The 12,891-nt window shown below is 30.3% G+C and overlaps 2 protein-coding genes across 4 annotated transcripts; one reads left to right on the top strand and one right to left on the bottom strand.

The window, feature by feature from the left end:
• Positions 1-1,298: 1,298 nt before the first annotated feature.
• On the bottom strand, positions 1,299-5,062 carry LOC126780448 (surfeit locus protein 1). The gene is made up of 5 exons (XM_050504940.1): positions 4,814-5,062; positions 4,384-4,505; positions 3,304-3,501; positions 2,642-2,815; positions 1,299-1,573 (listed from the first exon to the last, which is right to left on the bottom strand). The coding sequence occupies exons 1-5, from the start codon at positions 4,985-4,987 to the stop codon at positions 1,357-1,359; spliced, it is 885 nt and encodes a 294-aa protein (XP_050360897.1). The 5' UTR covers positions 4,988-5,062; the 3' UTR covers positions 1,299-1,356.
• On the top strand, positions 2,604-12,262 carry LOC126780446 (uncharacterized). Of its 3 annotated transcripts, none has more exons than XM_050504937.1 (8): positions 2,604-2,701; positions 7,904-8,018; positions 8,629-8,799; positions 8,890-9,187; positions 9,301-9,501; positions 11,044-11,209; positions 11,382-11,509; positions 12,093-12,262. In XM_050504937.1, the coding sequence occupies exons 1-8, from the start codon at positions 2,681-2,683 to the stop codon at positions 12,220-12,222; spliced, it is 1,230 nt and encodes a 409-aa protein (XP_050360894.1). In that variant the 5' UTR covers positions 2,604-2,680; the 3' UTR covers positions 12,223-12,262. The 3 variants fall into 3 exon arrangements, with proteins under 3 accessions (XP_050360894.1, XP_050360895.1, XP_050360893.1); XM_050504938.1 differs by lacking the exon at positions 2,604-2,701 and adding an exon at positions 6,031-6,049; XM_050504936.1 differs by lacking the exon at positions 2,604-2,701 and adding an exon at positions 7,117-7,194.
• The last annotated feature ends 629 nt before the right edge of the window (positions 12,263-12,891 follow it).

The raw sequence follows: 12,891 nt of genomic DNA, 5'->3' as shown, positions 1-12,891 counted from the left end.
TATAGATATACAACATATTCTCACTAACCAGAGGTGAAAATGACTTTTTGAAAAGAATACATAAATAAGTATTTAGAATGTTTAACAGACTTTATAATTAAAAATACACAATAAACAAAAAAGATTATCATTAATTACTTTAAATGCTATATCATTTACAAAACCAACTTAAACGACAAATACTCCTTGACTACGTGATTGTATGTTCAAAGCACCCAAACATCGCGCCAAAAGTAATATTCCTCTTCTGTGACAGGCGATGACGCGCTTTTCTTTTTTAAATATATTCCGACACAAGGAATTGATGCCTTCGGTCGAAGATTGTGAAAAATATATTTCAATAAAAACAACATAAAACCTGTGTAAAAATGTTAGGTACAGAAATTAAGAGATATTTTAGGTAGAAACTTATTGACGTAGAAAATGTTTTCTTATATAATAATAAATTTATTTATTCTCTCCCACATACATTTATGTTTACATTTTTTGATATATTATCTTTTACAATGATCTCTTAAAAATAATTAACGAGTAAAAAATAACTTAATCACCGTAACCGCCTGTGAATGTCCCACTGCTGGGCTAAAGGCCTCCTCTGCTCTTTTTGAAGAGAAGGTTTGGAGCTTATTCCATCACGCTGCTCCAATGCAGGTTGGTGGAATACATGTGGCAGATTGATGCAGGTTTCCTCACGATGTTTTCCTTCACCGTAAAGCACGAGATGAATTATAATCACAAATTAAGCGCATGAAAATTCAGTGGTGCTTGCCCGGGTTTAAACCCACGATCATCGGTTAAGATTCACGCGTTCTTACCACTAGGCCATCTCGGCTCACTTAACTTAATCACCGTATCTAATATAATAATAATCCATTGACATTTGACGCAAGGAAATATCTTTATTTAGGTATTGGTCAACCCGAAAAGCAAAAATTTATTTATTATACAAAGTTTTTTTTAATGTTATAGGCGGACGGGCAAATGTTAAGTGGTCTATAGACATTGGCGATGTAAGAAGTATTAACCATTCTTACATCGCAAATGCGACATCAACCCTGAGAACGAAGATTTGTCCCTTGTGCCTTTAGTTACACTGGCTCACTCATTCTTCAAACCGGAACGCAACAAAATACTAAGATTTGCTGTTTGGCGGTAGAATATCTGATGAGTAAGTAGTACATACCAATACGGGCTTGCTCAAAGCCCTACTACCTAGTAAACATTAGATATTGTATATGAACCTGTTTCGGTAAGGTCACTATTAATTAATTATAAGTAGGTTAATAAAAAAATCTGAATACTATTTAAATAGTTTATTTTTAACTATGAATTCTTATGTGTATAAACTTATTTAATTTATAATAAGGGAAGTTTTCTTATAAAGTAACGATGCCACATTACTGCTGTAAAGGCCGACAGCAAATACCACGTCACGAGATACGAGAAATGTTCATTCCTCATGGTTATTCTAGTTTGATTCGGAAGGGGCCAACCTTCTGGCGGGTCTGGGATACCCTTAGCGTCTAACCAAACAGGAGCGCAATCAAAGTAAGCACTCATTTGGCACAAGTCCCTGGAGTAAAAGATGATAAAAAAAACTTCACCTGAATTATTAATATTACAAACTATCATTTTTGTCTTATATATTAATTTGCTTTTACAAAAATGCGTGCATGGAGTCAAAACCAAAATATACTTTATTCAAAATACGTTTTGACAAGCACTTTTGAATCATTAACCTATAATCCACACAGAGCTAGCGTGATAGACTATGACTTAACTCTTGTACTGAGAAGTGGCTCTTGTTCAGTTGTGGTAAACAAAGAGCATTACAAATACTAATATTGAAAGTCAAAATTAAAATTATTATCCATTCTAAAAAGTAAATATTCTGTGCCTTAAATAGAGAAGATGATGAAGATGAATAGTAACAGTCTGTGAATGTCCCACCGCTGGGCTAAGGCTTCCTTTCTTTTTTTGAGGAGAAGGTTTTGGAGCTTATTCCACCACGCTGCTCCAATGCAGGTTGGTGGAATACACATGAGGTAGAATTCCAGTGAAATTAGACACATGTAGGTTTCCTCACGATGTTTTCCTTCACCTTGACATACGACATGAATTATAATCACAAATTAAGCACATGAAAATTCAGTGGTGCTTGCCCGGGTTTGAACCCACGATCATCGGTTAAGATTCACGCGTTCTTGCCACTGGGCCATCTCGACTTTAGCCCTAATATGGAAAAAACAAAATTTACAGGATTTTTTTTCTGTCAAATATTATATTTTTACTATAGTATATTAATTAGTAAACAGTAATACACAACAACATAACAATTTTAAAAGATTCTGAATAATAAGACTATATAAAGGTAAATGTAGTAATGTCGAATATAGTCAGTTGTATGCAGTGTTGGTCTGCCTCAGATCTTTTGTTCGACTGGTGACAAATTAGATTAAATGCAATTTTTAACATTAAAAAAACAAGGTTTTAAAAGTACCAGTATTCTTAGTAAAGGTGAAATAGCAACTACTGATAAGAAATTACTATTTCAATTACCTTTTTTTAATTGAAAACAATCAAAGTAATTTTTTCACCTTTGTGTCATTATTATTGTGGTCGTACATAAAATATTTCATACCTGTAAAGCCATGAATTTTTTTCTGGATTGTTTTTGGGCATGAAAGGACTTCGATTTTCAGTAAGTCGTACCACTCCAGTTAGCTCCACTTCACCCTTTACCATTGATGCCTGTCTTTTTTCTTTAGGGCGTAAAGTTTGAGGTATCCAACCACGATTAATTAAGATAATTTCTCTGGAATGAACAGAAATCATGCGAATAAACTATAACATACAAAACTTCTTGCAAGAAACATTTAAAAATATCCAAACTGCCTACAACAGAGTTCACAACAAAATACATCTTTTAGACATAAGTCACATATTTATTTAATAAAATACCTCAATTTTAATTCCATTTACTGTACTGACACAAATAGCTTATTGATTGGAAGCATTTTCTTGTAATTAAGGTTGCAACTCTAAATGTACTGTTATACACTATATATATAAAATATGCAGGGCATGCGGTAAGTCATATAACAAAACAATTTTAGAGTTTTCTTATAGACTTGATATCTTAATGAATTATCCTTTACATACACTTTATTACATTATATAATTTGGTTACATATCCAAATTTTGCTTGTGCAAAAACGGATGGGTAGCATGTGACTTTATAAGCTTATATTCAATAATATATATATTATTATAATGAATTTATATTAAAAAAAATTAGCTTACCCACTATCCGACAATTTGAATGGAGTGATAAGTAGCCATCCTTGATTCTTTTTAGGATCTGATATAAGGGACCCAGTTCTTTGCAAAATTGCATCATTTTCAATTAAGGCACGAGGTCCTATGAGAATTTCCTTTTCGTGAAGAAACTCTCCCTTCACTTTAACAGGTCTGTATTCCATATTTTCAAGTTCTTTAAAACTAAAACATATCGTATTTTATAAAAGTGGTGAAAATAATATTTTTTAAAACAAATAAATTATTAAAACATTAAGTATCTACATAATTAAAAAAGAAGTACAATAGTCAAATTAATTGCACAAAATTTTTGAAGAAATTATTACTAGATGTGTGTATTATTTTTTTATATTATACATTATATAATAATTTATTATGTTACATTGTGTCATCTAGGAAAATTAGAGCACTTAGTTTGATTCCTTTTTCATAGAACCATGTTTTTGAATTTTTTTCTCTTTTGCGTCTAAACTTTTAGACACATTTTACCATATTGTCTTTCACTTTTTACTAAAAAAATAACATACTTGTTTGTTTTTAAATAAATTTAATTAAAGAAAAGTATTATATTCTTGTCTAGTGTGTAGTTTTGATATAGACATTATTGGTGAAGATATATTGTTTTCTGGAACTGTGTTTACCCATAGTTTAGTATCGATGGAAAGTTCATATACTTCACCAAACTTCAAGTAGAAAATGTGATGCAGGTTTTAGCATTAAAACAAAAATTAAAATAAACATCCTTTATCCAACACTTTATTTAATTTTTTTTTTATGTGTCTATAATTTTATCCAAAGCTATTGGACATTTTTTTAAGAATCAGGCAAGTGTTCATGATTTAACTGAGTTCTGTATTGATTATGATAATTTTAATGATAAGAAAAATAATTATATAATTCTTTGGTAAAAGACCTGGTAATTTTTTACAAAAAATTAAAGGAATTAACCATTGTGCTTTGTTGTTTGCATTGTGCATTGAACATAATTCATTACTTCTAGAATTTTCACACATGTAATAAAAACTCCATTATTAAAAATGTTTATTAGTGAAATGAATATCATACTCCTGTGGCATGGGGATTGGTGTTGAATTTGATTTTGCATGGAGCATATCTATTAACTCCAGCTTCCACTGTAGCCTATACACTTGCCAACAGCCCAAACCAAATGATGTTACTGGTATCAGCTTTAAAATAATAAAATAATCTTTTATACAATTTATTTTATTAAGATATAAAATAGTAACAACTTAAATTATTTTTTTAAACATATTTTTATATAAAAAAATTCAAATTACATAGAGTTATGCTTAAAGAGTCATTTAATTTATTTGAATATGGCTTGTCCCAAGCTTAAATTACCAAACTGACTGACAAAAAAATTCCTAAATGCAAAGAACATTATCCGATATAATACAATCAATGATAATTCGGTCAATGATAAATAAATACATTTTTATAATGCATGCATGATATAAAAATAACATAACCTTACCAATAAAACCCATTTTATTATCTCTCCTGGATCCTGAGTTTTTGGTTTTTTCACTCGGATAGAATGAGTAAAGATTTTGTTGGTTCTTACAATATTAACAAAAACATTTTTAGGACTGTTATTTAACAAAGTATATGGTTTATATAGTCTATATACACCTCTTAATATTGACATTTTGCAAAAAGATACCTATACCTATTTTGTATTCACAATTTCACAACTCAGTATTTCAGTACCTGGGTAACCTACTGTCCGGTGACTGGTCTGTCAGTTTGACACTTGTCAGATTCATACATGAAATATAAGGCCATTAAAACGTTTAATGAAGACTAACGAAACATAGTAGCTGTCGTTAATCGTTTTTGTTTGGTTCTGAACAGACTTTTGATTGAAATAAGAAATGGGTAATGGTATTAGAAAAATGTGAAAATTACCGCTTTATTACATCTACTGAAGTTTCCATATATAAATTTGTTGTTAGGCTCTTCTTTTTGATATTAAGGAACATTAGTAGTATCTTAAAGTTTTTGCAAATTCAATAGCGTTTTTAATGTTAGTTTTAAATCGTAATTATCGTTGCCTGTAACGGTGAAGGAAACACCCCAAGGACACCTATATGTCTGACAGTTCCGTTATGTGAGACTACTATTTTCCATTTGTAGATTCAAATTTTGTTTTCAATTTAATTCAATTTAATTTAATTTAATTTAGTAGCTGTAATGCTCCTAGTATTACAACTACTATTTTGAATTTAATTTCCGAAAAATATACGGATTTGGGTATTTTAAGTTTAAAAAAAAAACTTGCACAAAAACCGTCAATTCCGATTCTGTCTCCTCGAAGGGTGAATTTAAAATAGTAGACCGTTTCAGTGTGCTTTCTTGAGGTTCAAGCTTAATCACTATCTAATATATATTTAAAATCGGTTCAGTGGTTTGGCCGTGTAAGCGTAACAGACAGACAGAGTTAGTTTCGCATTTATAATATTAGTACGGATATACAATTTAAAATTAGTACAAGTCCTTGAAAATAATAGGAAAGTAATATAAATATAAACTTTTTCATAAGGTTAGGTAAGATACGTTTATATTATAGATTATTTTCATTGCTGTGTTGGCATACCGTTGGCAATGTTAAACAGTTACGTAAGCTTACATCACAGCTTCACAGATTAAACTGGATGTAACAAATATATAAAAAAAACTGTAACGTCGGACAGTGTAACTGTAATAAATGGTATGATTCTTCAATTACGCAAAGCATGTGTGATTTTTAGAAATAAAAAAAAATCCATTTTTTTCATTTATTTTGTTTATAGTTAGAAGTTTCATATTACATTACTATATTTTGGGAACTGGCTTTATTAAATATATCTATTTATTTTAACAAATAAATATGAAGGTAGAGACAATGAGAAAGCAAGCTTCTTTAATAGTACAGCTATATATTTATTTAATGGTAGTTAACAAATAGGTACATACACCTAAACATACTTGTAGATACTATGTTTTTGTAATACTAGAATGGAAAAAGATCTTAAAAAAATATCAACTACAAGCTTGAAATCAACCGCTGATAATATGGACATTAAATTTACGTATGTATGTATTAAATGTATGTGTACGGTAAATTCGAATAAAAGTAGTTGTACGGATTAAGTAGGTGGGTAATTTTTATGTTTATTGGTGCAGTTTTAGGGGCGGCAAATTTTAAAAGCAGTACCCTACTACGGCTATTGACCGGTCATTCGGTTTTTAAATTATATTTTGTGGTAGGGCTTTGTGCAAGTCTGTCTGGGTGGGTGCTACTGATTAGATATTCTACCGCCAAGCAAATATACTTAGTATTGTTGCGTTCCGGCTTAAAGGGTTAGGAAGCCAGTGTAACTATATGTACAAGGGACATACATCTTAGTTCCCAAAGTTGGTGGCGCATTGTAGGTGTGGTTTATGTTTCTTATAGTGTATCTACGAGCGGTATAAGTGGTCACACTTACAATCAGGTGAGCCAGTTACCTTTCTATAATATTACATATAATAAAAAAAGATAACTAGTTTAACAGAACAATACAATCTTAGAAATAAAAACGTCACTAATATAGCTTAACAATTCACCTATCTACCCCGTAGACTATTATCATAAATAAAAAGTATAATCACAACGATCTAAAAGTCTATTAAAATTATTACAAATGATGAATTTATATTTGATTTAATGTTAAAATTTAACTTTTGTACAATTACTTCATATAAATAACGAAAAGCGTATCAATATTTGTTTTTTCGATGAACACTGTCAGTTGCAAAGATAAGATATCCATTTCACTCGTATTTTTTGTCATATCGATACATGTAACAATGGCGACTAGTCCTAATCCGACTGTGAGTATTTTTTTTTAAATTATATTATACTCTTCTATTATAGTTATTTTATCATTGTAATTTAATTAATACTTAGACCGGTTTTCTATTAAAAATATTTAATTATAATAATACATATGGCCTATGTAATATTAATAATGGTATGATAATAATCGGCGCCAAAGGTTAATTATTGTTGGATTTACTGATAATAACATATTTCTGACATAAAATTACGGTTACATTTTCATTTATTTTTATATCGTTACTATAATTAAAAAATTTGTTAGTACAATTAAAAGTAAATGCATTTCGTAAGAATTTAAGGCGGTAAAATACTAACTTGTATGAAGTATAAATATTGGCAGCTACGTGTATTATAAAGAATAAAAAAAAGACAATCGAAATTTATGCATGCTATAATAAGTATATAATACATAGAATAATTATATTCAACACCAAATATCTCGCTGAGACGATAAAACGTCGTTCAATAGTTATGATCTATGAACATATGGTAAAAATTTCTCCATGAGCTCCGCCACGCGCTATTCCAATATATTAATTCCAGTGCAAGACAATTAATTTAAAGCTAAATTGCAGTACTTTTGTACGCTACAACGTTATATTAAAATATTTCTATGATAAGTAAATTAGAAATGGGAAAATAAGTTGTGGTATGGTATATACTGGGTGTAAGTAATATTAAAGATATATATTTTTATTGCAGTGGTTGCAATGGCTAGTAACTACGAATGACGTAAAGCAGTTATGGGCAGCTCAACCGACTTTTTTAATCTCACAGGCGGTATACATTCTTGCGGGTGTAATTACTTTAATACATGGTAAATTATCTGTGTTATACATAGAGAATAATTTAAGGCTTTTTTTTTCAATTATATATATTCAAATTGAAGGTTCCTGGCTAAAAGATCTCCGACACATTACCAATGGCTCAGAATTTCTCTTTTAAAAGAAATTATGCATATTAAAGTATTATATATATATTTATATATTATTATTTAAATGTATCAAGTCATTCGGAGCGCGTGACTCAAATCTCTCGAGAATCGTTTTCGGCCAGTAGATCTAAGAGTATGATAAATCGAAACAAAAAAGTCCAAATATGTCATGTCATGGCATCAATAAAGTAATAGTCGTGTAAATAGTAGTTTTCTATAGGTCTCGTTAAATTTTAATGAATTTGTTTAACAGCAAATCATGCATCCTACACATAGGTACTATAAGACTTAAAGTAAAATAAAAGCTTGAATAACAACACGCTAACATAGTATCAATAGATCATAAGACAAGATCAAAAAAAAAATGTATTAATAATATTATTATTTTAAGGCTCAGTACTTGGACAGCTATGAACTATTTCTAATAAAAGTATAAAATCGGTTAGTTGGGAATTCAATAAATTAAACCTAAATATTTTTGCGTATGTTTCAGCTTTCAGTAAAGGTGGGAGGTGGCCTTACTTTTGGTTAGGGACTGTACTGCATGGAGTTTATGCGGATAATTTCTGGCATTTTGTTCTACCCGAATATGACAACTTCTGGCATTCGCAGACGCCTGTTATATTCCTCGGAGCTCGTCTGCCCTTGCATATAATCTTATTATGTAATATTTTGTTATATCTAACAAAGTACTGTTTACGTTATGTTATTTAAAAAAGGACTAATAGATTTAATTTCGATTTATTTTTTACAGATCCAGCATTCATTTATCATGCCGCATATGCAGTGCATAAACTAAATTTACCAAGGTATGCGCAACCGTTTGCTGTAGGCCTGATAACAGTACTAATTGACATTCCATACGATATAGTGGCCGTTAAATTCGTCCATTGGACATGGCATGATACGGACCCGAATATTTTCGACCGTCACTATTGGGTGCCATGGAATTCCTATTATTTCCATTGCACATTTGCATCCAGTTTCTACTTCTTCTTTGACTCGAGTAGAAGATGGCTGGCCCCTCGAGTAGCGCAGTGGTCTTCCGCAACGTAAGTGATTACGATTATAAAAGTACTTACATGGACTTAAGTACTACACATAATTTAAAAATATTATAACATATATTAGCTATTTTATTCGTTTTTTTTGTTTTATATTACAGAAAAGGAGTCGAGTGGAAGTCTTTGATGATAGCGACACTGTTGGGCATGCCTGGTGGCGTTCTATTGTTTATTCCCATTTACCACCCACTACATGACGTGTACAAATTACACTCGGAAGTTACTTTCTCCCTGTTATTCTCCATTTATTTTGTTGTAGTTTTGTTAGGCCTTCTCAGTGACCGTGAGAAAAATAAAGAAAAGTAAGTATTTTCATTCACTATATATTTTATTATTATTATTACTCCCAGGTAGCAAAATTGGTCACTGTAATACTATGTTCGTATAGTTACGTGTAAAACAATCCAATAACTAGTTATTTTCGAAGTGATTCAGCTGTTCAAATCTAGAATCGAACCGAACCTGATCAAACAATACAGGAAATTTTGAAGACAAAATTCAATGCACGAACTAATGAATTATTGTTTTAATAATAGTACAATAAATATTTGTACATGAATATCTTATAATATTGAATAAGCAAGTACCTATATTTAAAACGGCTCTAACGGTTTGGTTCAAATTTTGTATTTAGAAAGTTTATCTAAATAGGTGTCTTATTAGAGAAACACAATTTTTAACAAAGAAAACTGTTTTTTTATGTAACACTTATTTGAGCCGAGCGAAGCTCTTTCACCCAGGTACTATCTTTTATAAAGATAAAAGTTAGCTATAATGAGTAGTACAAATTATATATATTAGAATAATTGTATCAATTTTTCATATAAATACCGACTGAGCGAATATTATATGGTAAGTTTTAAAAAAGTTAGGTAACGTTAACTTGAAACTAAAACTTGATTCCAAATATAATATAAAAGATGCCAACAATTATATTTGCAGATTTTCATATTTTTGTTTTTAAAGGCTTGGTACCAGTCGTCATTGTTCATTTTGCAAACTATTTCTATATTTTACGATTCCATATTAATTATATTTATTGGCTTAAATGCTACTCATTTGTAATACTTACATACTTGCTTAAGCGGAGCTGCAGCTAACACATTAAAATAACACGACAATATTATGTAAGATAAACGATTCACGGCAACATGTACATATACTTTGTTGTAGATATTTTGAATACACGTAGTGATTCCCATTGTTTTGCATCCTAAATAAGGGATCGCCATTGTTCCATTTGACAGTTACTAAAATATGTTAGTTAACAGATGTTAGTTAAACAAAGTTTGTGAGTGAAAAAAATTGTCTCATCAATGGCCATTAATTTTTTCTATATGTATATATATTATATATATTGCAAGTGGCCCTTGCAAATCTGTGGAAAAAATGTAAATTAATTCGTTCATCAACTTCAATTTCATGATGTCGTACAATGGTTGTTATTTATGTATATTTAAACGTTGCTAAATATATGTATATTATACATGTGTTCGACATTGCTCATAATCATCAATAGCATGTCATTAAACATACATTATTTAATGTCAGAAACGAGTGGAAATTATTTGGTAAATTTTGAGGCTGGCCATAGGGCCAGGTATAGACCTGACACCAACCCAATTTAACAGTGATGTTTCCATTTTATATATAAAGGCTGATTAAGGCATAAGCGCTTAAGCGGTAAGCGTACAATTGACAAAAATTCTTAAATCGTCTCTTAGGACATTCCTATCCCCTATCCTGTACTTGAGGATACTGACTGACTTATAGGATGGTTTAAAGGTTTTCTACTCTGCTCTCTATATTTAATATTATTATTATAAACTTACATACGTTTTCAGGCTTACAAAAATTGATTACGTGTTGATATTACAACTCGCTGTTCACTATATAACCTACTGGGTGTTTGTGGTGTTTTTCAACCCTGAGAAGGAGTGGTCTTCAGGTTTACACGAGCCTGTCGGCCCTTGTAATGAAGTGGCTTCGTTAACTTCACCCTTTGGACAGGTAGATTTCTTTTATTTAAAAATAACATAATCTTTGTTTACTTTATTCATTTCCATTTATTAAAAACACGTCGAGTTACCGACCTCGAGGTTTTTAAGTATAATTTGATGGTTTTGTTGGCTTAACTAAAGTTATGTTACGAATAACGTTAAATACCTATTTTTAATTACAGACTTTGTACAAGAGGAAATATTTCTGTCCTAAAGATTATAATGAGGAATATTTTGACTTTCATTGTGTCGGCGGAAAATTGCCACCAAATGGCGCCAATTGGTATACCATCTGTGGAACGCCATTTGAGTAAGTGTATTGAACGTATATAACTTATTTCTATCTTTAACTTATTTTTCAATGTACGCCACACATGTTCTATAAAGGTAAAGTGGGCATTAGGCCCTAATGAATCTATCGTACCCGCGTACCTCATAGTTGTTAAGGTTATATTTCGCGATATAGGTACATTCGCAATTCACCTATATTAAAGTTAAATTTATGATTACGAAACATGAAAACCTTAACTGAATGTTCAAAATCAAGACTTTCCAGTTTCGCAGTAAAAACAAATCAAATAAACACATAACCGAAAAAAAAAAAATCTTTTACATTTTCAATTACATTTAGCCAATTACGCTATGAGAGCATATTAGATATTATTAAGCCTTTTTTAACACGAATTACCCTTCTTATATCCATGAATGTATATTGTTATGTAGAGTACATTCCATACAGTCTGACTAATAAATTTTTAATATTAGGAATCGACGACTCAATACCATGGTATTTTGTAATTTGTTTTATAAATTATATCCCATTTTTGTCAATTATTAAAACGAAGCAAACAATGTTTAGTGACTAGTATTAATATTTTATATTAACTTTTTAGAAACCGTGTCGAATATATAACCGTGCTGTCAACCATACTTATTATGGCGTCAGGAGTCTTTTACGGAATTTACTTCAAGACAATACAAACGACAGCGGCACCTGTTTCTAAAAAAATGAAAACAAAATAAATTATTTCATTGTTGTGTTAAAATTGAATACATTAATTACAATAAAATATAATAATGTTCTTATAATAATATCTTTTAATAACCACACTCCTTTTATTCTCTTCTATATTATGACGAATAAGCTTTAAAAAAATAAACAATAATTCGATACAAGCATTTTATAAGGACACACTGTGAGTATGTGAAGTAAAATGAACTCCTACGATCTAAGATAATGTATTATAATCACTATAAGAATTCTTTATCTAACAATTCACTAAGTACTTAATAATGAACACCATTATGACACACCATGTACCCAACTCCTGCGTATCCTTGTGGTGTTCTGTCAATACCACTAATCTAAGATATTAAGATGAAACCATAGGAAAGTTACGAGGTACTTTTTACCGATTTGACAGATGTGATTATATTAAAAATATTTTTCTTAATTCATTAACAATTCCTAAGGAAACATTTCAATTATAGATAACTCTATTCTCGATCTCGGCTTAGATGAATATTCAATTGATCTTGTATTTGATCATCAAAATATTCTTCATTTAAGTACCCTACTTAGGTGCGTCCTTATTAACAACTTGTGCATCATCATATTCTGCCAAAAAGAACAGATGAGAAACTCTAACGAAATTTGTTTAATGTTTTTCACAAATGAAATACATGTAAGGA

This window comes from Nymphalis io, chromosome Z (assembly GCF_905147045.1).
Source record: "Nymphalis io chromosome Z, ilAglIoxx1.1, whole genome shotgun sequence".
In the NCBI taxonomy this organism is placed as follows: domain Eukaryota; kingdom Metazoa; phylum Arthropoda; class Insecta; order Lepidoptera; family Nymphalidae; genus Nymphalis; species Nymphalis io.
This window is presented reverse-complemented; position numbering and strand designations above follow the sequence as displayed.